Source organism: Marmota flaviventris, chromosome 2 (genome assembly GCF_047511675.1).
Source record: "Marmota flaviventris isolate mMarFla1 chromosome 2, mMarFla1.hap1, whole genome shotgun sequence".
Taxonomy (NCBI): Eukaryota; Metazoa; Chordata; class Mammalia; order Rodentia; family Sciuridae; genus Marmota; species Marmota flaviventris.
Genome location: NC_092499.1, coordinates 9,327,046 through 9,353,010, shown reverse-complemented (window position 1 = coordinate 9,353,010; position 25,965 = coordinate 9,327,046). Strand labels below are relative to the sequence as shown.

General features: G+C 34.7%; 1 protein-coding gene across 3 annotated transcripts in view; it reads left to right on the top strand.

The window, feature by feature from the left end:
* Positions 1-25,965, top strand: part of Vrk1 (VRK serine/threonine kinase 1) — a 79,266-nt gene that overhangs the window by 32,764 nt on the left and 20,537 nt on the right. For all 3 annotated transcript variants that reach the window (XM_027950924.2, XM_027950922.2, XM_027950923.2), the window contains 9 exons: positions 1,786-1,951; positions 6,962-7,017; positions 16,249-16,318; positions 17,192-17,279; positions 20,622-20,730; positions 20,875-20,967; positions 23,077-23,209; positions 23,971-24,091; positions 24,385-24,443. In XM_027950924.2, the coding sequence (XP_027806725.1) occupies positions 1,792-1,951; positions 6,962-7,017; positions 16,249-16,318; positions 17,192-17,279; positions 20,622-20,730; positions 20,875-20,967; positions 23,077-23,209; positions 23,971-24,091; positions 24,385-24,443 (889 nt within the window). In that variant the 5' untranslated portion in view covers positions 1,786-1,791. The remainder of the gene's footprint in view (positions 1-1,785; positions 1,952-6,961; positions 7,018-16,248; positions 16,319-17,191; positions 17,280-20,621; positions 20,731-20,874; positions 20,968-23,076; positions 23,210-23,970; positions 24,092-24,384; positions 24,444-25,965) is intronic.

Sequence of the window (25,965 nt, the reverse complement as noted above, 5' to 3'; positions counted from 1 at the left end):
TGATGTTTCCTTAGTGCTTTTGGATATCTGAGACTTGGTCTGTAGTAGATTCTTGTTACCTTTTTCCCTGTTAGTAACACTTCACAATATTTGTACTTTGATTTTCCCTATTATATGTATTGGTTTTCTTTGTTTTATGAATTCGTGATTTTTCACATGAAACATTTTCATTGGCTGGATATTGTGGCATACACCTGTAATTTCAGCTATTCAGGAAGCAGAAGCAGGAGCACCCCAAGTTTGAACCCAGCCTTGGCAACTTAGAGCCTGTTTCAAAACTAAAGAAACAAACAAATAAATAAATAAAGGGGCTGGAGATGTAGATGAGAGGTGGAGCACCTCTGGAGTCCATCCCCAGCACTACCCAACCAAACCAAAAAAACCACTTTCTCATCTTTTTTGCCCTTTCTGAATTTTTGTTTTTTTTTCCTTTTCACTTTCTGTTTCTCTTAAGCCTAAAGTATTTTTCTTTTCAGCCTGCTTGCCTTCTAATTTAGTCTTCATTTCTGAATCTATTTTTCTTTTTCCTTTTTTGTGTAGGGGGTCGAACCTTAGGTTCTGCCACTGAGCTGTACACCTAGTTCCTTTTATTTTTAATTACTTTTTTTCTGCCACTTAATTTATGAGTTTTTCTAATGATGATTTTTGTTAATCTTTGTATATAATTTTTATTTACCTTGTTTTGAAACATTTATAGCTTTTAATTTTCTGGGAAGAAGTGTTTTTCTGAAGGGATATTTTCTTTGTTCTTTTTTCCTCTTAATATGAATTTTGTGTGGGACTAGACCTTGATTCTTTTCAGTTGCTGAGATTTGTATACAAGTAGTTTTCTTTATGTACAGTTAGTTTTAGTTGGACTTTGAATTATTTCTAGAGGTCCCTCTCTATTTGTTTTTGTGTAGTCTTCTAAAATGTGGGGGCTAGTACCCAGATGCACTTTATTAGAACCTTGTATTATCCTTGTGATGCTACTTTGGATTGTATCCTCAGCGTTTTCTCTTTAGCTTGGGTGGAGCCTGGCTGGTTACTTTGGAGAGTTGTGTAGTCCAGCCTGGTTTGTCTTACCAGCTCAAATTCTGGGTTTTTGGAGATAGAGATATTGCCCCCCCGTTTTGTTATCCGTGGGTTTGGAGTTTTGCTTTTATGTTGTCCTGTCTGCTGTTGGGGGGAATTCAAGGAGATTAAACAGCTGTGCTGCTGCAACCACCAGGCTCAGGGTTAACCTTGAGCCTAAATTCCCTCCTCTGTTAAATGGAGGTGATATTGTGGTCTTCAGACTTTTGAGAATGAATGAGATCTACTTAAAGCATCTAATCTAGTGTCCTAAGTGCTCTCCTAAGGGCCTGTTGTATTTAATTGTATTTTGTTTTCATAATACAATAGTATTGTGTACCTGTCACATCAGTGTTAACCTTTATAAACTACTCATGGCATTGCTATAATGTGTGCATTCTATTTGGTGCACCTTTCCCCCTCAACTTCATGGAACGATTTTTTAAAAATAGCATTTTGATTGTAGATGATATGTAATTGAAACTTAAAACTAAATATTTTCCTTGAAAGTAATTTCATAGATCATTTTATTTATAATCTCCTATCCAAGCTAAGAGATAATGAAATTGAATTTGAGCCATTATAAATCAGAATTAGCAGATGTCCTTAACTTAAGTGTTGGGATAAGTAGGAATTCGAACAACCTCTTTGCACAGAAGCTTTCCTTTAGGAAAAATGTTTTGAACACTACTGAGATTATAATTATGAGTGTTGCTTTGTTCTGTCTTACAGTGAAAAATGCCTCGTGTGAAAGCAGCTCAGGCTGTAAGACAGGGCCCTGCAAAGAGACGTCTTGCAGAACAATTTGCAGCTGGAGAGATAATAACTGACATGTCAAAAAAGGAATGGAAACTAGGATTACCCATTGGCCAAGGTGGCTTTGGCTGTATATATCTTGGTAAGTGTATGACTACTTCTAATCATCAATCCAAAGATTTATGTGCTTTCTTATCAAAATGGTTTCTCATTTATGAGCTATTATTGGATGTTCCTAATAATCTGCAGTCAACTTAATATTGTATGATTAAGCAAAAATGCATCTCTGACACAGGAGTAGAAGATTGCTCATTTAATCAGTGTGGAAAAAGGATAACATATGTCATACTATCACTAGTGTGCACTATGGCTTTAGATTTTTAAGGTATTTTATACAATTTTAATGTCTTGAGACTCAAAGCTATGTACTTCTTTTCTCCCCCATTTCTACCCAACTAGAATTTATTCTCTCTTTGACAGATTGTACATGTCTTTTACAGGTGTGGATTTTTCCTCTCCTTTCTGCACAACCCAAATAATCAGTGTAATGGAATTAGGAGAATGACCTGGAAACTGCATATTGGGCTTGATCAAATGTACCACTAATTAACATACTTACGTTGAAATTTTTGGAGATACATTTAGAACTTAGAAATTCTGTAGGTTAAATTATTGATTTAAAAAATATTTTACCTGAGTATTTGTAAAGCTTTCTGCTTCACCAAGAATATTAGTAGGGGTTGTATTAACAAAGCATTTTGTATTAGCTTTTGATATTTCTCTTTAAATTTTCCAATTGTTGTTGTTATCCCACCTCATCTCAATTTAGTTATTTAACTGTTTATTAATTTCTCCATGGAAGTTTATGAAATTGTACTTTTAGCCATGGAACCTTTTTTTTTCTTTCAAGCTAATAGTGTAGCATAGATGAGAATCACCTGGAAACTTGTTAGAACTGCAAATTCTTAGGCCCTACTCCAGACCTGTGCATTCAACACTGTAGGAGAGGGCCCAGCAGTGTGTTTGAAGTTTGAGAACCACAGCACAGGTAAAATAGCAGCTGCTCTTACTCAAGAGAGGTCCTACCTTAACTTCCTCTGCCATCAGTAGGCTTCACTTAGTCAGCTGCAGTCTCTTGGCCTGTCTTCATAAAACATAGCTTCAAAATTGGTGTTTTTCTATATCTTATACATTGTATAAGACTCATATAGGCAGGGGAAACTTGTCTTTGGGAAAATAGGTATTGATTCCTTGATCTTGTTTAGAGTCATACCCATTCCACTGAATTAGGCTGTATTTGACTTCAGGGGAAAATCTTCATAAACCCTGAAAAAGTAGTAGCTATATTAGCCAAGTGGTTTAGGAGAAATGGGTAGGTTATATGTAAATTGTCTCTACTGCAGGATATGTGGATTTATGACTTGTTAATGGCAACTTGTCTCTAAACAAGTAGACCCTTTTTCTATTAACTTGCTTTAATTTATAACCTTTTGCAAATTTGAGACTTGCTCTGCATGTGTGTTAAATGTTTTGTTTGTATGTATTATTAACAGGTGCTATCTAGTGTTATTTTTTAACATCAATGGTTTTATATCACTATGTGGTAAAACTTTGCTTTTGTAAACCTGGGTTGACCAATTTAAAAAGAATGGATTTGCTTGAATATGGCTGCTTCTAGTTCATCTCTTTGTACACACTTATACATTGAAACACCATATTCAAGATCATTTTCAGTGTCTATTCATGAAATTAATAGATTGCCTTGGAAATTTCATTGATTTTTTTTTCCCCCTGTAGCATTCGATACTGTATATCTTTCTTTCTCCCCGCCCCCCCCCAAAAATGTTTCCACCATTGTCTTCATGGTACACTATACCTTCCCCCCTTGTTTTCTTCTTGTGGCTGTGCTTAGTCTTCTTTTTAAGTACTCATATGTTCTTCAGCTCTCCTTCCTTGTCTCACTTATCCCTCTGTGTATTCTCTCAGACTGATCTTATTAGATTTCATGGCTTTTGTTACTTCTCTTTATTTTTGATTTCCATATCTTTCATCTATAACCTAGGGCTTGATCTCCTATATTCAGGCCCATGGCCAGTGGCCTACAACAGGTCCCTAGATGGATGTCCCATAGACATGTCTTAAATTTATATCATATTTTATTTTCTGATCATGTCATGATTAGGAGAGGATTGTCTGAATAAATGAAACCTGTTAAGCTAGATACTGGGAAGATGTTCTTGAATATTCCCTCATTAATTTTTCTAGTACCTTATCTACTCCTATTGCTTTAACTGTGACTTCTCAAATCCATCTGTTTCTCTCCTTCTTTCCTGCCAGTACCCTAGGTTAGGCCATTATCTTGTCTGTTCTGGATTCACACTGAACCAAAGATTCTTTCTTCTCATCTAGTCCTGGCCTCCTTGCATCCCATTGTTCACAGTGTGGCCTGAGTGGCCTAATATGCCAAACAGATCATTTGATCATTCTGTTTAAATCTCTTTAGTGATCTTCAGTGCCCTCAAAGAGCCAGGCTTTTTTTTTTTTTTTAAAGAATTGTTTGTTTTCACCCCTTTTGTTTCCTCAAATCTATGCTTCAGCCATCAGTCTGCCCTTTGTCTCTCATCTGTGAATATGCTGCTGCTGCCTTTTTTTTTTAACTTACTGATTTATTTTGTTTAACCAATACATCCAACATAAATCATTTCAACATACAATTAAATAAAATTGCCAATGTGATAATGTCATGGCATGGAGCATGTGGCAGGGCCAAGCTGCTCACCTCATGATGGAAAGAAAGCAGAGAGAGGACAGGACCAGGGTCCCAATAGCTCCTTCAAGGACATGTGCTGCATAACCCATTTCCTCCACTAGGACCCACCTCCTGAAAGGTTCCACTAGCTCCTAATAAGCCCCATCAGCTAGTGACCAAGCCTTTAACAGATGAACCCTTGGGGACACTTAAAAATCCAAATCATAACACTGTTGTCTGTTATATGCCACATATTTATCTATTCTTCCCCTTGATGGACATTTAGGTTGTTTCTATGTCTTGGCAACTGTATATAATGCTTCAGAGAAACATGGAAATGCACATATCTCACTGAAAACTTTATATGATGCTCCTTGCTCCTCAGAGCTAAGTGTAGAACAGGTACTATATGTTTATGTTCCCCTTGTGTTTACCCTTGCTTAATAGTTTCCACATGCCTTGAAATTACTTTTTTAAATTCTAGAATAAACAGGTACTTCTTGACGAGGACAGCTCTTATTTTCCTTGTGCCTGGCATATTTTGCACTTCGTACTGTTTGAGTGAATTATTGAGCTTGCTTTCCTTCCCACCTTTCCTCATCTGAATTATCTAGTATTATTGGGATGCTATCTTCATTTTAATATTCTGTTAAAAAATCGGAACCTGCTTTATTACTAATTTAATATCCAAGTGACATTCCCTGGGGCTGTTCCTCAAGGAGCTCAACTTCTTCATCTGCCCATATTAGCCATTTTTGTCAGTTGGTCTTTCTTCTTTAGTCTGAAGTATTTTAGCTTCAGCCCTTCTAAACACTGTTGCTTCCCAGCTGATTTGTAGTTTCTTGGTTTCCATCGCCTGTTCCTCTTCATCTCATCAGCTTCTAATGTGAGAGTGCCTTAGGGTTCAGTCCTAGAATTCCTTCTTTCCTCTTTCTACACTCATTCCCTAGGGGATCTCTTCCAGTCTCAGAGCTTTATATAAATAGTGTATCTGTGTTGATAACTCTCAAATATATTTTCCCTACTTAGGCTGTTCTACTGAACTCAAGATTTAAATATCCAACTGCCTTTTAACATCCATCTGAACTTGGATGTATAATAAACATTTGCAGCTTAAGATACTCCAAAGAATTAGTTCCTTCTGCAGTTTTCTCCATATTAGTGACTTCCTCTTTCCAGTGCTTAGGCCAAAATCATGGAGGCATCTATACCTCAATTTTTCTCTCTTAAACCTTTACCTTCAATCCATCAATGAATCCTGTTGGCTCTCTTTTGAATGTGAGGTCAGTCTGACCAATTATCAACACCTTCCCTTGTTTTCTACACTGGTTCAAGGTCACTCTTTTCTCCCTTGGAGTACTATTACTTCTTGCTCATTGATCTGCCAGATTCTGCTTTTGCCCCCTGTTCACCAAAATGAGTCTGATCTTGCCAGTCCCCTTCTCAAAACCTTGATGTTACCTGTTAAACCCTGCTGCTTTTCTGATGTCTCCTGTCACTTTTCTCCTCCTTAACTTCTTCTCTCCCAGTTACAAACTTGTCCAGCATGCTCCCACATCTAGTCCTTTGTGCTGGTCTGCCTGGAGTTTTTTTCCCTGTGTACTCTTGGCTCACTTCCTCGATCCCTTGAGACCAGTGCTTGAGTAGTGCTGTCCACAAGGTCTCTTCCTACACTGTAACTCTGCCTCCCTTCCTTGCTGGCTTAATTTTTCCCCTGGTACCTACTGCCATCAAACATACTTATTTGTTATCTGTGTCTTTTCTAAATCCCTATTTTCTAGAAACTGGCATTTAAGAGGTATTTGGTAAATAGTGAGAATATGGGCAATGTTATATGCTTAACTCAGTATTCTAAGAAAACAGTGCTTCTTTATTTGCATGAAATAAAAAGACAGTTATGTTAAAATTATTTTGGATGGCAGTTAAAACTTCCGGTACATCCTTAAGTATTGATCTGGATGAGTTTTTCCCAAATTAGGAGTTTTTGAACTTCAGTTCCCTATTTTCATACCTTTCAGATGTTCCTTATAAACAGATTTCATAGTTTATTAAAATTTAAAAATTATATCAGTTATTCTACAGGGAATTCACAACGCATGTTAGAATGTCAAAGGCCATGAATACTTTTGAGTTAAAGAAATATTTAACGTAAACTTGGAGTTTCCTGCAATTAAATTGATCAAATTCTAGAAACCAGAGTTTGTAAGATGTGTTCTAGTTTCAGACATGTTAAAACATGGAACAGTCCTAAAATTGAGGAAATGTGCTGTGATAATATCCTGAAACACATATGGGAACTGAAACTTACTCTTTCAAGGGGTTACAGATATATAGATCTAAATATTGGTATAATATTTATAATAATGTTACTTGTTCTGATTATTATTTAATTTTCTTAAACAGCTGATAGAAATTCTTCAAAATCGGTTGGCAGTGATGCACCCTGTGTGGTGAAAGTGGTAAGAAAATGTTTCAGCTAATATTTTTCTTTGCTTAACTGAAGTTAACATAATATTTATTTTGTAAAACATCCTTTTTGATAAGTATAATTAATTAAACCATAATGTATTACATTTTAAATAATGTTTTGTAAATATTTTATGAGAAACAAAAGAAGCTTTACAATTTGAAGTAACTTGTGCTCAAGAAGTCCTTCTGGCCTGTTTTGAATTAGAGTGGTACTGGTATTTGGGGTTAAGTGAATAAAAGTGTAGAAATATGCAGCTGTGGAGTAAAAATATTCAGCTCAGTCTTTTCATTTTATCTGTTTGGATTAGGTGAGATGCATTTAATATTTACATTACTGATTTAATGTAATTTTATTATATTTTGCATTTATTTCTAGACTTCCACTTGGTTAATATTTTTTCTTTTGACTTATTCCTGATTTTCTTCCCTTCCTTGTTCAGCTCAGTAAATTAAATTATTTATGATTGTTGGCCTTTCTCTGATATGCTAATGTCAAAATTAGTGTGTAAGGATTGACAACATCTCATCTTACATAATAAGCACACTATGAATAACCAGGTCAATTTGTAAATTTATGAACTAAAAAGATGACTTTTTTTTTTTTTTTAATCAATTATCCACCTTTTTACTTACCAATGTTTGTATGTCCCCTCCCCCAGGGTGTTTTTTTTTTCCTTTGGTACCAGCAGTTGAACTCAGGGGCACTCAACCACTGAGCCACACACATCCCCATCCCTGTTTTGTATTTTATTTAGAGACAGGGTTTTACCGAGTTGCATAGGGCCTCAGCCTCTAGAGCCTCCAGGAAGCTCAGCTTCTGTGCCTGACCCCCAGAATTCTTTGATACATGTGAAAAACATGTTTTTGTTAAACATAAGAGTCAGCAGAATGTGTTATTTGGGGAAATTAATATATAACTCCCTGTTTTTCCTAAAGGCTTCACAACTCATGAGTTAGAATTACTTGAAAGTTTTTCGTTTTGTTTCACTCAGTTTTTGTTTCACCCATTTTTTTTGGAACGGAATTGTTTAAGTGATTTTTTTATATATATTTTTAATTGAGTTATAATTTTTACAGGGAAATATGTGGATATAAAATAGTTCAAAGATTTCTGGAAATGTGTGTGTAACTGTTTAACTCTTAATCCTATTAACATGTCCACCCCTGCAAAAAGATTCCTCATGTCCTTTGCCAGTTAAATCTCTGCTTCCCAAAACTCTTTGAGGCAAGGACTTGTCTGAGATTTTTTGCCATGGTTTAGTTATTCCTATTCTGAGTGTTACATAAATGGAATTATGCAATATATACCGCTTGTGCTTAGTATAATATTTTAAAGGTCACATATATTGTTGGTGTATCAGTCATTCATTCCCTTTTATTTTTTTGTTGATACACAATTGGGTTGATTCCAGCTTTGGATTACTATGAATAAGCTTCTATAAATACACTTGTACAAGTGTTTTTATAGATATAGTTTTATTTCTCTTGTATAAATTCTTAGAATTTGAATTACTGGTTTATAGGGATCACATGTTCAGATTTATAATGGTATTTGACAGATTTCCAAAGTGATTGTGCCATTTTGCACATCTATCAGTAATGCATGAGGATTCTGATTGTTCAGTCTCTCTAGTTTAGTATTGTCCTTGTCAGGTTGGCTTGGGTTTTAGCCATTATAGTGGATGTGCATCCATGTCTCATTTTGGCTTCAATTTGCATTTACTTCATGACTAATATTTTTGAGGACTTTTCATTTTACTTAATAGCCATCCATATGTATTTTTTGTGTATGGAGTGCTTTCTCCATTCTTTTCCCATGCTTCCTTTACATTTTTTTTTAGTAGCTGGGTTGTTTTTGCTTTTTTTAAATTGAATAAAAAGAAAGTTATTCTGGATATAAGTCCTGTAGAACATGTTTTGTAAATATTTTCCCCCAGTTTGCTCGTTCGTTTTCTGATTGTTTTTTTGCATCTTTTGAGATGGATCATACAATTTTCTCCTTTATTCTGTTAATATGGCAATTACATTGATGATAATTGAGTGTAGAATTAACTTTGCATTTTTAACACATACCCTGCCCAGTCAAATTGTATTATGCTTTTTACCTATTGCTGAAATTGCTTTGATAATATTTTGTTAAGGATTTTTGTGTCTTTTTTCATAAGAGATACTAGTCTTTAAATTTCCCCCCAGTATTTCTAAATTTAGAATTTTCTCTTTTTTTTTTATATATTTTTTTTACATGACAGTATATTTTGAAGTGTTATACATACAGAGAATAAGCATAACTTGTTCCAGTTAGGATCCCATTATTCTGGTTGTACATGATGTGGACTTACATTGGTCCTGTATTTATATATGAGGATAGGAAAGATATGTTCAATTCATTCTACTATCTTTCCTGTTGTCATGCCTCCTTCCTTCTCTTCATTCCTCTTTGATTGGTCCAATGAATGGCTAATCTTCCCCTCCCTTATTGTGGGTTAGCATCTACATAGCAAAGAGAACATTTGTCCTTTGGATTGGGAGGATTGGCTTATTTCACTTAGCATGATAGTCTCCAGTTCCATCCATTTACTGGCAAATGCCATCATTTCATTCTTGTTTATGGCTGAGTTATATTGCGTTGTGTATATATATTGGTTCCATAGCTTGGCTATTGTGAATTGAGCTGCTATAAACACTGATGAGGCTGCACCATTGTAGTATGTGGATTTTAAATTCTTTGGTTATATACTGAGGAGTGGAATAACTGGGTCAAATGGTGTTTCCATTCCAAGATTTCTGAGTAATTTCCAAACTGCTTTCCAGAGTGGTTGAACCAATTTGCAGTCCCATCAGCAAATTGGTATCCTTTTCCCTCCACATTCTCCCAGTGTTTATTGTTACTTGTATTCTTGATAATTGTCATTCTGACTGGGGTCAAATGGAATCTCAGTGTAGTTTTTTTTTATGTTTTGTTTTAGTTGTAGTTGGACACAATACCTTTATTTTATTTTTATGTGGTGCTGAGGATCGAACCCAGCGCCCTGCACATGCTAGGCGAGCGCTCTACTGCTGAGCCACAACCGAAGCCCTCAGTGTAGTTTTGATTTGCATTTCTCTAATTGCTAGAGATGTTGAACGTTTTTTCATATTTTTTTGACCATTTGTATTTCTTCTGTTAAGTGCCTGTTCAATTTCTTTGCTCATTTATTGATTGGGTTATTTATTTATTTATTTATTTTTTGGTGTTAAGTTTTTTGAGTTATTTGTATATCCTAGAGATTTATGCTCTGTTTGAGGTGCTAGTGGTAAAGATTTTCTCCCATTCTGTAGGCTCTCTCTTTATGTCTCTTCATGTCCTTGATTGTTTCCTTTGCTGTGCGGAACCTTTTAGTTTGATACCATCCCATTTATTGATTATTGATTTTATTTTTTGCTCTTCCATATTTAGTAGAATGAAATTGAACCTGTCTCTTACCCTGCACAAAATTCAACTCAAAGTGGATCAAGGAGTAAATTTAGAGTTCTTTAATCTCATAGCTGGGCTTGGGAATTAGGACCACGTGAGTGGGCTTTGGTCTCCTTTTTATTCTAAGTGCCTCCAAGAAAAAAAAACTAAGGTTGGCATGGAGCATACTCCACTTCTGTCTTTTAGAGGTCATGATCCTGAACTACTTTTTGTCTAATTTCTGAAACTGGTGATTTCCTGTATTTGTTTTTGTTTATAGTGGGAGGCTAATTGGGTCCTGCTTATTTCTCCCTTGTGCCCAGAAACAGGTGAAATGATTAAAGTTAAGTGTCAGTGCTTTGTTTTCCTACCATTTCCCCTTTCTTGATGCTCTTTCATTTTAGAGTTTTCTTCTTTCTCACTTTGGAATAACATTTCTTTTTGAATGATTCAGCTTGCTGCTGAGTCCAAGGAACTAAAAATTTTAACATTAAATGGGATCATTTGCATGGAATTGCAGAATATTATCTACATTTGTCTTTGACACAGCAAATTAAGATATTAAATCTATGGGCAAGATTAATTTCTTTATAGGATCTTCTAAAGGTTTTCACTGTGAGAAATAAGCCCTCTTATGACTTCTCATAGTCATGAGGTTCAAATGATCTGGTTACCTTGGACCCTCTTGGCTGGTTTATTTGTGAAATGGTCTCTGTCTCTTAGAAGGAAGTAGAATATAAACGTGGTTTTTTTTTTTTTCTTCTTCTGCAGTTACCTGAGATTTTGTTATGTTTATCTTAGAATTACATTTATTATGAATAATTTGAATTATTTCAGTAGTTGCCAGGTGTGGTAGCACATGCCCGTAATCCCAGTGGTTTGGGGGGCTGAGGCAGGAGGATTCCAAGTTCAGGGCCAGCCTCAGCAATTTAGCAGGGCCCTAAACAATTTAGTGAGACCCTATCTCAAAATAAAAATGAGGAATGTAGGGATATAACTCAGTGGTAAAACATCCCTGTGTTAAATCGCCAATTCCCTGCTCTTCAGAAAATAAATATTGTTGTTATTCAGTGTAATTTTACTTTTACTCCCTCTTAAATTTATATGGTTAAGGGGAAGAATGGATAGAGAACATATTTTCTTTGTACTGGAGGGGAACAAATTACATGTCTTTATAAGGCTGTTATCAAACCTATTTTAGTTCTTTGCGTCTCCTGTCTTCTCATTTAGTTCTGTTTCCATTGACCCTTATTGCTTTCTCTTTGTAATGAGGACAGTAATAAATATTCAGTTGATTCTTCTTTTGTATTTAATATTTTAATAACTTTTTCAGTGTTGTAGTTTGAAATCCTGAAAGAATTGATAACTGAAGCAGTGTTATTGATTTTTTTTTCCCTTTAAAAGGGAAATTTAGTAATAGCTATTTGCTTCTTTTTCTCCTGATACTCGAATTTTCAGAACTCCCTTAAACTCTTATATCACTCATTGTATTAACATTTATTTTACAATATCACCTGTGATATCCTTCTTCTTTTAAAGGTGGAAGGGGACTAGGGATTGAACTCAGGGGCACCTGACCACTGAGCCACATCCCCAGCCCTATTTTGTATTTTATTAAGAGACAGGATCTCACTGAGGTGCTTAGCACCTCGCTTTTGCTGAGGCTGGCTTTGAACGAGATCCTGTTATCTCAGCCTCCTAGCCACTGGGATCAAATCGTGTGCCACCATGCCAAGCTTGTGATATCCTTCTTATACCACTAGTTGTTTTTAGATTTTTTTATGTGTTTATTTCCCTAACTAGATTTTAAGTTATTTGCTAATGAGGGCCTTATTTTACTTTCTTTTTTTGTATACAGTCCTTAAAAGCTTATTTTATTTATTTTTAACCTTAATTTTTCTACCACCTTTTTAACTGTTCTTTCTGTTCATTTAGTCTCAACTTTTTTTTTTTTTTTTTTTTTGTACCAGGGATTGAACCCAGAGGTGCTTAACCACTGAATCCATTTCCCCAGCCCTACTCTAAACTTCTTGATGCCATTCACTTTTCTTTCAAATAGGCGCATTCATAATTGACCTTCTTGTAGCTTTATAGTATTCAAAGTTGAAATGAATCATTAAATATAGACAATATAATGAGTATCAAGTCTTTCTAGTATTAAAGTCAGAATATTTATTGAGAAATTTTCATTCTGATATTAGGGACTGTTAAAGATCATGTTTTCTGTTTGTTGTTCTTTTTTGGTAATGTTAGAGACAGAACCCAGGACTGTCATACATGCCAGGCAAGTGTTCTAATACTCAGCCACACTCTATCCCAAAGTTCATCTTTTCAGAGAATGAGTACTTAACTGGGAAAATTTAATGATTACTAAACAGTAGGATTCAAAACTCTGTTTGCATGTACTATATAATATAAAAATTGTTTTATAAAATGACTGTATATGAAGAAAATATATCAAAATGTTTTCACATTTCAAAAAAAAGCATGTATTTTGTCTTGAGAAAATTCTTACAAATGTCATTTAAGAAATAAAGGGAAATTGATTTTTATTTTGAAGTTAGACTTAATGTGATAGTATGTTAAACAGTGGTTTGCAATCCTGGTTTTACAGTATAATCAGAATCTCTGATTGGAGGGTTTGGTTATTGGTATTTTTAGTAAAGCTCCCATGTGATTCTTTTGTGCATCAAAGTTGAGAACCACTATAGAATCTGGCACACAGAACACCTGAATTATTTTAAGTGTAATCATGTTTGCACCCACATTTTTATTCTTGTTTTTTGATCATTTTCTAGGCAAGTAGGGGCTTGCAGGTAGGGTACCCTGTGCTTCTGTTGTGGGTTTCCACCTTAATGTAGAAGACTTGTTACTGCTGATGTATCTGCTCGTGAAAAGAACTCTAAGTAGTTAATGTACACATTTTTCGTATTTGTTATTGGAGTGAAGCGAAGACATATATATTTAAGGTAGATGTTTAGGCACATGCTGGAAATAATGTTCTCCCTTCTATCCAGTGAAGATCTGTTGTATTTTGGACCTTCATCCATGACTTGTGAAAACAGCTGTGACATGGTGATGTTGAATCACCAAGGATAGAAGCTTGTATTCTTTGCTTCTAGATAACGTATATTCTATTTTGTTTCAGGAAAGTAAATGGGCAGAGAGAAATGGCAGATTGATAATAAATTGGATAATGCAAAAAAAGAAATTCTCTTTTTCTTTTTTGCTAACAAAGACAACAAGAAATTAGTTTTTTGAATTGTACTCACCCTTTGTGCTCATGCCAGTAGCAGAACTGGAGGTGGAGATTAGGTTTTTGGATCATGTAACATAATAGTTCATTGTATCACAGTCTTTTACCAGTGTGAACTGATAGAAATCTGTACTTCAAAGTTGCTTAGAAAGAAGTTTGCAGACTGATGTTTGATTTTCCTTGCTGACGTTATGAGAAGTGACCTGAATTTTCAATTCATATGTCATAATTTTTTGGTAGGAAGAAGAAACTTTGTACAGCTTAATTTTTAAATGGCAGCCAGTTCATTTTAGATGGTGCCATTGAAATATATCACATTTTAATTTTTTTTCTGTTGTCATCTTCATTTTGACACTTAGAAGTCTTAAAGAAACGTTTAGTGATATTCTAGTTAAAATGTCAGTCCCAATTTCTTTTCTAAATCTTGGCTATTATAGAGTTGGCAAAGTATTTTAGATTTGAAATATGTTAATAAAATTTTAGTTATGAGTTAAGGTATTTTCTCCAACAGAAATAGCTAGCTTTGGCTAGAATGCAGTGCCAAGGAAGTAGCTCCTTTATTTTGTTATAATGGAAGCTTATTGGATTAGAAAAAAGTATGAAATGAGCTCAAAGAGCCTTCATTGTAGTGGGGCTTTCATTATAATGGCCTGATTTATATGGTTGATTCTCATTATTATAAGTTTAATAAATTATTGCCTGAAGGAAAACTTGAAAATTAAAGTTGATATGACATAGGTTGAAACTGAATAAATCAAAAATTTTATACTGATGGTAATAAGCCAGGATTTGTCTTAGGAAAACCCCTTACAAACCTGAATTATATTATTGAACAATTCCAAAATTTAACCAAAATTCCTTCTCTTTATTTCCTTTTCTTTATTTCTTACACTGATTCTGTGACTCTTACTCCGTCATTGCCTTGCAACATTCATACATGTCTCTCAGCTACCATTACTGCTAGAGAAGGGGGCACAGGTTATGGAAAAACTTGAGGTGCTGAGTAGGCAATTTAGGGATTGTATCCTCGAACTTCAATATGTTGATTGGTTCAATATGTTGATATGTTTCTAAGGAGTTGATGCCATGCCAAGCCCATGTGAACCACTCTTCCAAGGCTGGGCTGGCAAGTATACTTACCTTGACAGAAGAGGAAAGCTTATTTTTAGGTCCTGATCCAAGTGTTACACAGGTTGCCCCTTTGCTGTTATACTCATTCATAACTGGTATTGCTTGACTCTAGATTGGCAGTCTTCCTGTAAGTACTTTAACTAGGGATTTCTATTTTTTGAATTACAAAAATCCAGGATAAGACACTGTATGTATAAGTGTGGTTTTATTTAAATCTCATGGAGCAAAATGAACTTCTGTGTCAGTTGAGGGTTTTTGAGTGGGGGAAAAAAACAGTTGTATATATTTTCACAAGTTTTCTGTCAGTTAAGATGATGGGCCTCATTTATGAGGTCTCTTACTGCTCTGTTGAACCTTAAACTTCAGCTATGCAGCTATTCCATCCAAAATAATTTTCTTTATACCTCCTAAAGAAGAGCAACTCTCAAATTAATTTGGAAATGTTTACTTCCTTATTTGAAGGTTTCACTGCTTTTAAACTTTTCCCCAATTCTCAATAAATAAGATAGATAATAAATAAGAAAATATCAAACACTAAGTAAATACTAAATGAGTAAAAATTCACAATTTAAGAAGTCCATAAAATTCTGTTTTTCACCTTTCCATATTTATTTAACAAGGCAAAACTCCTTACCAGCTATTATTTCTTGTTGTTCAGAATATCTTTTTGTGAATGTATGCCTCTTTGATAGTAATTTTATTTGTTGATGTCCCTTAAAATATGAAATGAATGCAGTTCAGTAAGTTGGTGGAAAATTGTCACTAAGCCCCATTTTCTTTTAGACATTAAATTATTATATGGGAAATAAGTTGTAGGGCTCCTTGGTTTGGAAAATAATGGGAATCAGTGTCAGAAAGGAAAGTATACAGTTCAGTGGACAGTGCTCGCTTGCTTTGGAGCTCCAGAATGCTAAGGTCTGTTTCTTCTAGTTCTGATATACTGGAACAAACTGTGATGAGAAACAGCAGAAGAGTGGGAGTTTGCCATTAATTGGTTAAATCAGGTATTGAGATTTTATTAAATCTCAGAAATATCTTGTAGCCCCTTGGTGATACAGTTAACATGGTTGCTGGTCTTTGCTTAAGGGAAAGCTTAATAAAGATGAAAATTAGTTTAAACGTTTTTCTTAAACTTCTGCAAAGACCGAGCTGTGTATCTGGTTTTGTATATTTTATTGGTTTTGAAAATGGAACTTGAGAGATATATAAGTTATGGACTATTCTGAGAGTATCGAAAAGATTCTTAAATAGTTGGGCTTAATCTTTAAACAGTTATAAATCTAAGTATGAGAATTACAGTGTTTTGAAAGAAATTAATTTATTAGTCTGTGTTGAAAGTTCACTGTAAATAACTCAATAATTTTAACTAGTACTGGTACTAATTAAGTCTTATATTTTAAGGAACCTAGTGACAATGGACCTCTTTTTACTGAATTGAAATTTTACCAGCGAGCTGCTAAACCAGAGCAAAGTAAGAAATACAATATACATATATTAATACTTTTTAAATGACCAATCCCATTTTAGGTTATTTTGTGTCATCTAAGACTAGAGCATTACATCTTTTGACCCTTGATTATTTTTGCTTTATAAATAAATTTCATTTAAATGAGAGTTGTATGAAATGATTCGGATTTCTTAATAGGTTTGTTATAAGATTTTACTGATGATATATAGAATAAAGATAAAAAAATAGAATAAAGATAAAGTATGATTTAGGGAATATTGTTAAAAAATTTAGCAGTAACTCTAATCTGTGAGTTAGACTCAAGAATCTCCAAATCTTTTTGAGTATTTTTCTAAATTCTGTAGAGCATAACCTGGGGGGTTGCATAATTGATGAGATAGAACAGAGAGTGTCTGAGTCAAGAGCAGAACTTCTTCCAGCTGCTCTGCTTCCTTCTATCTTAACACCTCCCCTCTAAGAATCCAAAACTTACAATAGGAACGAAGAAAAGCTACCAAAAAGCTACCGTATCTCCTAGATTTGTGTTTGCTGATTGAGGAAGAGATCTAATGACTGAGGGAAGAAAACCAAACTTACAGATTGGGCTAGAGGGCATGTTGTCCTGTGGAAACAAGTAAACATAGCCAGAGTTGAAATGCAACTGAAGTACAGTGGCTTTTAAAAAAATGCTTTTTGCAGGTTTTTCACTTTAAAAGCAATTTAGGTAACAATTTTGTAGGCTAATAAAAATGCTTTGTACTTTTTGTTTTTGGTTATACTGTACTTTTATGAATAAAGATGAAGTCTTGTGTAAGTACATCCTACTTTTTTAGTGATTTAAAAAAAATTATTATGTTTATAGTAGTTGTAATCACAAGCCTCTGTTTTAACTTACAGTTCAGAAATGGGTTCGTACACATAAAATGAAGTACCTTGGTGTTCCTAAGTATTGGGGATCTGGCCTACATGATAAAAATGGAAAAAGGTAAAAATGCATGGTTTGTTTTTCTTTTCCCTCTTTTGAGCATTTCCTATCCATTTGGTTTAGTCAAGAATTATGTATTGAGCATCCAACAATGTCAGTAGGTAAGAGTGTGTCAGCGAATAAGAAGAATAAGCTGTTATCTCTACCTTCTGCTTTACATAGCAGCAGACTGATACTCTGTTAGAAAGGGTGTGCCTCTCTAATTTAACTACTTCTATGGAGCAATATCAATTAGCTGAAGCCTGACAAAGGGAACAAAGCCCAAAGGGCCCTGCATTTCCCTCCCTTTGAAATAAACACATGCATACCACTACATTCTTGAGGCAAAAGAGAGCCCTTAGGATTCCATTTGGTATTTCATGTTGGATATATTATCTGACCATGGGAAATTAGAGTCTTATTCTTTATGAAGGCTTTAGTTTAGTTGATGAGAGAAAACAAAATGCATGAAACATTTCAAGAACAGTTAAATGCTAAATTGTGACTTTGTCTCAAGATATTTTAGGAATTGAGAGAATAGAATGTTGTTGGAATAGTTGAGTTGGAGAAAACTCCTAATACTTTGTATAATTGGTGCCTTTTAAATATTCATATGAATGATTGGAACTGGGTATATTGGTTAGAATGCTCTTAGTTACAAGGAAAGGAAAACTTTGACTCAGCCATCTTAATCACCCAGGGCCCAGGTATCTTGTCTTCCTATTTTTCCTCATCTTGGCTGTAGTTCTCCATTGTATGGCCTCAGGGTGGATGTCCCACTTCTAGACACAGACCCAATGGCAGAAAATGATACCATCATCTCCTGAGTTTCCCTTTTCTAGAAACCTTCCCTGGAGTCCTGTGGCAGAATTCCTCTTACATTTTCTTGTCAGGCTTTTGTTAGTGCTCTCTCTCACTAGGCACTGGGAGGGGCAAGGTGGTCACAGGTATTGACTTGGTGCAACACATGGTTGTGTGGAGGAGGGCAGATGCCCAGACCAAATTGGTGCCATTAGAAAAGATAGAGCAGGGGCAGCTCTTGACAATCATCCGTTTCTGGGGAGTATGGGAACTCCCTGATATCACATGTAACATTACCTGTGGTTTTGATGGAACAAGTTTGCTTTGAGGTGACCAGAGCCAGAGAGACACGGTGGGTCATAGGCTGGTGTAAGCTGTGGCAAGGACGCCGGAAGAGAACTTCAGAAGTGCCAGAGTGTGGGGACTGGAACCAGACACATTTCTGCCTGTGTTAGCTCACTGTTCACAAGTGGTGTGTGCGGGGGTGGGGGATGGGACACCTTACCTCAGCCTGTTTGTTTTATAAACTGAGTACATGACTCGTGCCTAAAATCATGGATGAGGTTTTGATTTACTTCTTAGGTGGAAGCTCTTAAAAATAACTATTATAGGTCTATCAACAGTTTAAAAAAAATAGTAAGGTTATTCTTCTAACCACCTCTCCTGCCAAAAATCATCACTTTTCCCTGTAGCTTATTTAAGTTAATACACACACAGAGCTTAGAACAGTGTTAAGATTGTAAAAACGTAGCTGCTATCATTATGAAATCATTTATACTGATCTATATTTTCCCATTACTTGAATTGTCACATCCAACTCCCCAGAAGAAAATACATGAAAGGTTTTACTTTAAAGGAGTTCTTCAGAAATAACCTTTATTTTACTACTCTATGATAGATAGAATTGTCTTTCTAGAATCATGCTTCAGTTGATATTTATAATTTAGAAATGGTGAGATTAGGGATTGTTTGGAATAGTGATGGGGTGATCTGTGGATAAAGACAAAGACCTATTTGATATGATTTGTTAATAGATCCTATGTTGCATCAAGTAATTGTGTTTTAACCCTCTTTCAGACTGTCAGCAGAAGTTTGTATTTTTGTTATGCATATGTTATTATAATAATTACACCCATCACTTATTTGTTAAAGCAAAAATGTACATGTGTCCTGGTGTCATCTCAACTTTTCAAACCCTGTTATACAAAAGAAATCAGAAAGTCAAAATCACTGTTCCCTCTATTATTTCAGGATACCAGGAAATCTTACAGGAATGAATACCTTGTTGCCACTAATTAATTGTATGACTTTGGATGTATTACTTGACTCCCTATATTATTTTGTTTATTAAAAGATATATAGACAAGAAGATCTTTAATTCTCTTCCAGTTCAAAAATGGATAGAATCCTGATTTTTTTTTTTTTTTGTAAATTTGGTGTGTTGTCTTTTAATGTTAGTTAGCTCTTCCTTCTCTTTTAAATTCATGTTGTATTTCTAATATAGAAGCCTACAACATTTAAGTGGGATTTTTGTCTTCTAGTGCTGTTTATTTTGTACTGTGGATATAGTGGTTAACTGCTGGAGGACAGATGGGGTGATCAGAGTATCTGCCTTATGGATGAGGCCAGGCTGAAGTGCTCAGAGCAGTGCTGTGCTCACTCCAGGCATCCAGCGTATGCTTGCTCTTGGGAGGATGATGATTCGTAATCCTACCCTATTGGAAGATAGCTGGATACATTTTGAGTGTGGTCTTGGTTTTTATTGATTTATTTTTTTGAATGATTTAACTAGACAAGTTAGAAATTGGAAAGCTTCTGCAAAGCAGTAATGTTTTTCAGTACATACTGAATCTTAGAATTGGAAAGCTATAACAGACCTTAGAAAGGGTGAGTTTTCAATACTTCATTTTATGTCTGTAGAAGTTGTGGCCTAAGGAAGTAATGTTACTTGCCCAAGGTGACATGATTGGTTTCTTGCAAAACTAAAAATTGTCATATTTTTCCTGGATATTTCTTCTTCCGTAAATCTCAGCCAATAAGTTTTTAATGTATCATCCATTTATACCATTTAGACATTTTATGTATCTATTATAGCATCTGTTGATGATCATGGTATAGATTATTAGTGCTGCTGAAATGTACCTTAAAAATAGAGAAAATAGTCAAAAGAATGAAGCTATTATCTAGGAACATAAATTAATACTAACTATGAGAATAATTAGTGCTTTTATTATTTTGTTTTATTTTTGCTGTAGATGAATCTGGTGGATTCTCTTTGTGGGCATTATCTTAAATTAAATATTATCTCTTCTAACTAGTTGAGACCAGGAAGAGAGCCCTTGTACAAGTAAAGGGCAAGGTAGGAAAGCACTGACTTTTTTTGAGATTTCTGGTTGAGAGAAATATTTCAAATGTTTGTGTATATTTCTTTGTTTCATTTTTAGACTACTGTCTTACTCTATATTTCCTTGAAAAAAATTACTTTGAAAGCAGAGTTCTCAGTGCAAAGTATGGTTTTCCTGAGTTATATTTTCTTCATTGACTTTTCTTGTTTGACTTCAGTTACAGGTTTATGATAATGGATCGCTTTGGGAGTGACCTTCAGAAAATATATGAAGCAAATGCCAAAAGATTTTCTCGGAAAACGGTCTTGAAGCTAAGCTTAAGAATTGTATGTGAGCTACATTCTTCATGTTTTTTAAAAAAATCATTTTTTTAATAAAGCAAAGCCTGTATTAACTGTGTATTGAAGTTTGGTCCTCTGCTGGTTGTGTTAGGTACTGCATTAATTTATTTTGTATGATATTTTCCATAGCTGGATATTCTGGAATATATTCATGAGCATGAGTATGTACATGGAGATATTAAGGCCTCAAATCTTCTTCTGAGCTACAAGAATCCTGACCAGGTAGCTTTGGAACTTTAGTTTCTTCTGTTTCAAATGTATTATTTGAAAACAAATATGGTTGCTTTGAACTCTTGAACCCATGCAGAAGTTTTACTTTTTGAAGTTAAAAAGGTAATAATAATATTTCTTCTTGACACTTTTATCTAGTTAACATTCTACATTTTTGATGCAATTTGTTGGCACTTGATCAAGTTGGCTATTTTGCCCTAAATAATATTCAGAAGAAGTACTTGTGATACAAAATGAATTTCAAATAGCTGTTTGGGGGTGGAAGCTTAAAATTATATAGTACACCAATGAATTATGTTTGCCTGTCTGCTTTGTCACTTTTTTTATTTCCTTTGTTCAAGAAATCCATCAAATGTAAGTGTTCTGTTACTTGGAAAATTTGGTCTTTAACATGTTGATTATTCAAATCAATTGGTTTACAGAAATATCTGAGCTGTCTAAATTTGTATACCCTTAGTGTTTGGAATTCAAATGTGCGTTTTTTAGTTTATTACATTCTCTTTGTGATATTTTACTGTTTAAGGCAAGGAGAAAAGCTAATGTTATTATACCTTTTTTGGGGGATCAGTTTAGTTGGAGTAGAGGAATCTATATAATTTTCTTGTATCTTCCATAATTTTGATAAAAGTAAGCTTTAGTTGACACTCATAGTTGGGCCATAATTCTCATTTCTTAGCTTCATATACATAGAAGATTTAAACATTCTAAATATGTTGGGTACTTTGATTATTGCAATCATTTGTTAGTATTTTATGTCATTCTTTTTTTCTTTCAAACCTTGTTTTAATTCCCTCTTGCTTCATTTTGCTTTTTGCTTTGGCTCTCCTTTTTACCATTATCTTGTATGTTTGCTCCCCTCCACTCCCACATCAGTGGTGGTGGGCATAAGGGTCGCTTAACAGAAGAAAGTTGCTATAGTTTGACTCACAAATCTTAAAAGCAGTCTCAGAATTAGTCCAACTCTTTCTAGCCATCTCATTTAAGATGCTTCTCTCTTGAAAATAAAATAGCCAAGAACCAGAGCAGTAAGGATTCCATTAATTAAAGTGGTGTGGACTTGTATAATATGATAAAAATGCAACTTACATTAGTTTGCACTTGGCTAAAGCATGCTGCTTTTGTTTATGTGGAAATATTTTGTAGCTCTGTTATCTTTCAGAGATTCTTCTTTCAGTATTAGATCTATCTTTGTATTTTTTACTTCAGTTTCCTGTTTTGCCTGCATGCATATATTTGTAATAGTTACCCAGAATTAGAGATGTGATATATGGCTATAGGATAGAAGACAGCCAAATATGCAGTCTTGTGTGCTACTCAGATCCACATGTATCTGCCCCCAGATATGTGTGTATGTATTATTCAGATTTAGCTTAGATTATGAAGACTTGCTTTAATATACAGTATTTAAATGTCGATAAAGGCCTTATCTAAAAGTTCTTAATGATCTTTATTAGGATCCTTGAACCATTTTTATGAAGTAAATTCATATTTGATTATTTTATAAGTGAAGTAATAGGAATAGAAGATAACTTGTATCTGTCTGTTCTGTCAGCAGTCTTATGCTCTGTGTGCTTTTCTTTGTGGGAAGTGCTAGTTGTGTTGCCACATGTATTGATGATTGACTTTGTGCTCAATTTTGTTTTAACCTCTCTAAGATAAAGTAAGATTTATAAGAGTTGGTAAATTGAGGAGACAAGATTGGTTACAAGTTTAGTACATACTTTAAAAAGTATACAAAGTCAATTAATACTTTGGACCATGGCGACATATCATTTAACATTTTTATTAAAAAAAAAAAAAATCTTGGGCTGGATGTGTGGCTCCATGGCAGAGTAACTTGCCTAGCATGCACAAGGACCTGGGTTTGGTACTCAGAACTGCAAAAAATAAGTAAAAAAGTTTTTTTTTTTTTTTTTTGAAAGCCTTTCGGAATTGAATATTTATTATTGTGTACATTTTGCTTCTAACCTGTTTGTGGTGCTGTAGTTTGTCCTTGTAGGTGAATGCACCCTCAAATGAAGTATTTTATTTCTGTACAGCAAAGAAATATAGTTACAATGATTTTGGCTTTAATTTGTCTTGGTACTTGGAAATTTATAGGTTTACTTGGTAGATTATGGCCTTGCTTATCGGTACTGTCCAGAAGGAGTTCATAAAGAATACAAAGAGGACCCCAAAAGATGTCATGATGGCACTCTTGAATTCACCAGCATTGATGCACACAATGGCGTGGGTATGTCCTCGGTATTTGAATGAGAAATATGCTGCTAATGTTTTCAACAGAATTCCTACATGAGTCTTAATTATGCATAAATATAAACAGGGAGATAAGAATTAAAGAGGCAGAATGGGATGGGGAAAGACGGCAGAGGTTAGACTCCTACAGTTATATAACATGGCCCTCATGCATTCTCTTCCCTCTCATGTCCTGTCCTTCCAAGATGTCTGAGAATGTTGCAGTGGCAAGGTAGTTCATTTCATTCCAGTGAAGATTTCTTTTTGGTTTTAAATAGCTTTAATTGAAATATTTGTTTGTTTTCTTTTCTAATGTCTGTAAGTTTCTTATTCAGCTACAATATTAGAACAGGTAGCTTTTATTTTGTTACCGATTAAGCTTATTTCTTCTGCAGTCATTTATATTTTCTATGTCGAACACTGGAGAGTCTCAAACACCCAGTTCTTAACAGTTTTAGTATCTTCAGGCTTTCCAAAGACAATAGTAAATGTGTCATGGTTTTATAGTTTATTTCCTCCATGTATAGACTTAGTTTGAAATCCTAGGGTTTATCAGTAATACTTCTTTTACCTTATTGCACTATATGTATTATACGTATATGTATATATGTACTATATATATGTATATGTAATATATATGCTTTTATATAATACATATTATATACATATATAGTACATAATATAGGTGTATATAGACACACATATATTTGAAATAAAAGTTATTTTATTATGCTTAATTTTCTTCTTTTGTGTTTGTAGCGCCATCAAGACGTGGTGATTTGGAAATACTTGGTTATTGCATGATTCAGTGGCTTAGTGGCCAACTCCCCTGGGAGGATAATTTGAAAGATCCTAACTATGTTAGAGATTCCAAAATTAGGTAAAGAACAAATTGAGTTATTTTGGGGGGTGGAAGCATGATAGGGCAAATGTTCTTTTTGGTCAGAATCTCTCAATAGGAACTGTAGTTTTAAATGATACTAATCTGGAAGTAAGAAAGTACTTATTGAACAGGAAAGTTTCTTGGACTTCAATTTATTTTAGAAGAATGCCTGTGAGAGTATTTAGGATGTAATTCAATGTTGCTTAATGTGCTCGTTACTGTTACTAACTCTTAACAATATTCTGTGACTTCAAGCTTCAAACAATGACCCATTCTTTAATTTTTAACAGATACAGAGAAAATATTTCAGATTTGATGGAGAAATGTTTTCCTGAGAAAAACAAGCCAGGTAGGAAAAGACTTCTTAAATGTTCATAGGGGTTTTGTTTTTCTGGAAAGAAGAATGTGTGGTGTTGTGAAGTGCCTTGTATTGGAAGCGTATAGGTGTTTTAAATGGGGACATTGTACTGAGCCTGCTCGCCTAAAAAAGCACTTCCCTTTTCAGAGGTGAGCTGCAAGTGAATATTCGTGCTCCATAGAATTATTCAGTGCTTTGAGGAAAAGAAGCAATTTCACTCACTTGTTCAGCTGGTATTCATTGAGGCTTTGTTGTATGGTAGGGACTGTTCTAGGCACTGGGATATATGCATCATTGAGCAAAACAGAATAAAACCCTGCCCTCGTGAAGCTCACATTCTAGTTGGGAGTGATAGTAAACAAGTAATTGAATTTTATCATACCTCATGTCAGTACTCTGGAACAATAAGAAAACAGAGAATAGGATTAGGATATAGAGATGTGAGAGGTAATAAAGTGGGGAGGAGGATAGAAATTTTGCATAAAGAGATCAGGAACAGCCTTACTGAATGGGGGACATTTCAGCAGTTTTCAGAGGAAGTAAGGGAGTAAGCTCTGGAAGGCTGAGGAATAGTTAGTGTTCTAGGCAGAAGGGACATGATGCCAAGTGGATTTGAGAAATATGTCCTTTTTTGAGCAAGAGTGTAAGGTTTGGAGAAATAGTGATGTTGACTTTAAGGGAAATTTCTGGCTTCTGTTGTGACACACTATAGAGGGGCAGATTCTGAGGCTATAGTAATCAAAGCAAGGGAAGTGGCAGTGGAGGAGGGACAAGTGTGCTCGTTCTCTCTCTCTTTTTCTCTTTCTCTCACATCATATATACAGAAGTCTTTTCTGGCCTTTGCTCAGTTGTCCTCCTCTTCAGAGAAATGTCTGTCCTATTTATTTATGCTATTTAACATTGCAGACTACCACCCACATCAGATATAATATGGCTTTCCCAGAATTACCCTTTGTGCCTCCAACCAGTTAACCTGTCCTCATTGGCTTCACTTCTAACACCAAAGAGTTGTTTCTGAGATTTATAAAAATGGAATCATATACTGAATGAAATAGATACAAGTCCTGCCCTCATGAAATTAGCGTTTAGTTCTGTTAATATCCTTTTTCTTTCACTCAGTGCTTCATTTGTGAAATTTATCCTCATTGTTGCATGTTGAAGAGTAGTTGTTCATTTTCATTTCTGTGTAGTATTCCATTATGTTTATATACCGTTATTTATATGTTCTACTATTAGGTCATTTCTAACTTTCAACAGTTACAGATTGCCAATTGCATATACATAGAGGTATGTTGTCTACTTGCAGTTGACTTCTGTGTGTTCTATAATAGGTCACTTTTTTTTTCTCCACCTCCAAGTTGGTATGGAGTTTACCCAGCAGTCTTTCTTAAAAAGACTGCTCTTTCCCTCTGATGCCACTTTCTTATAAATCAGGTATAGATCTATTTCTGAACTTTTTCTTTCATTTGTTTTTTTGTCTGTTTTTGAGCTACACTCTTAATTATTGTAGCTT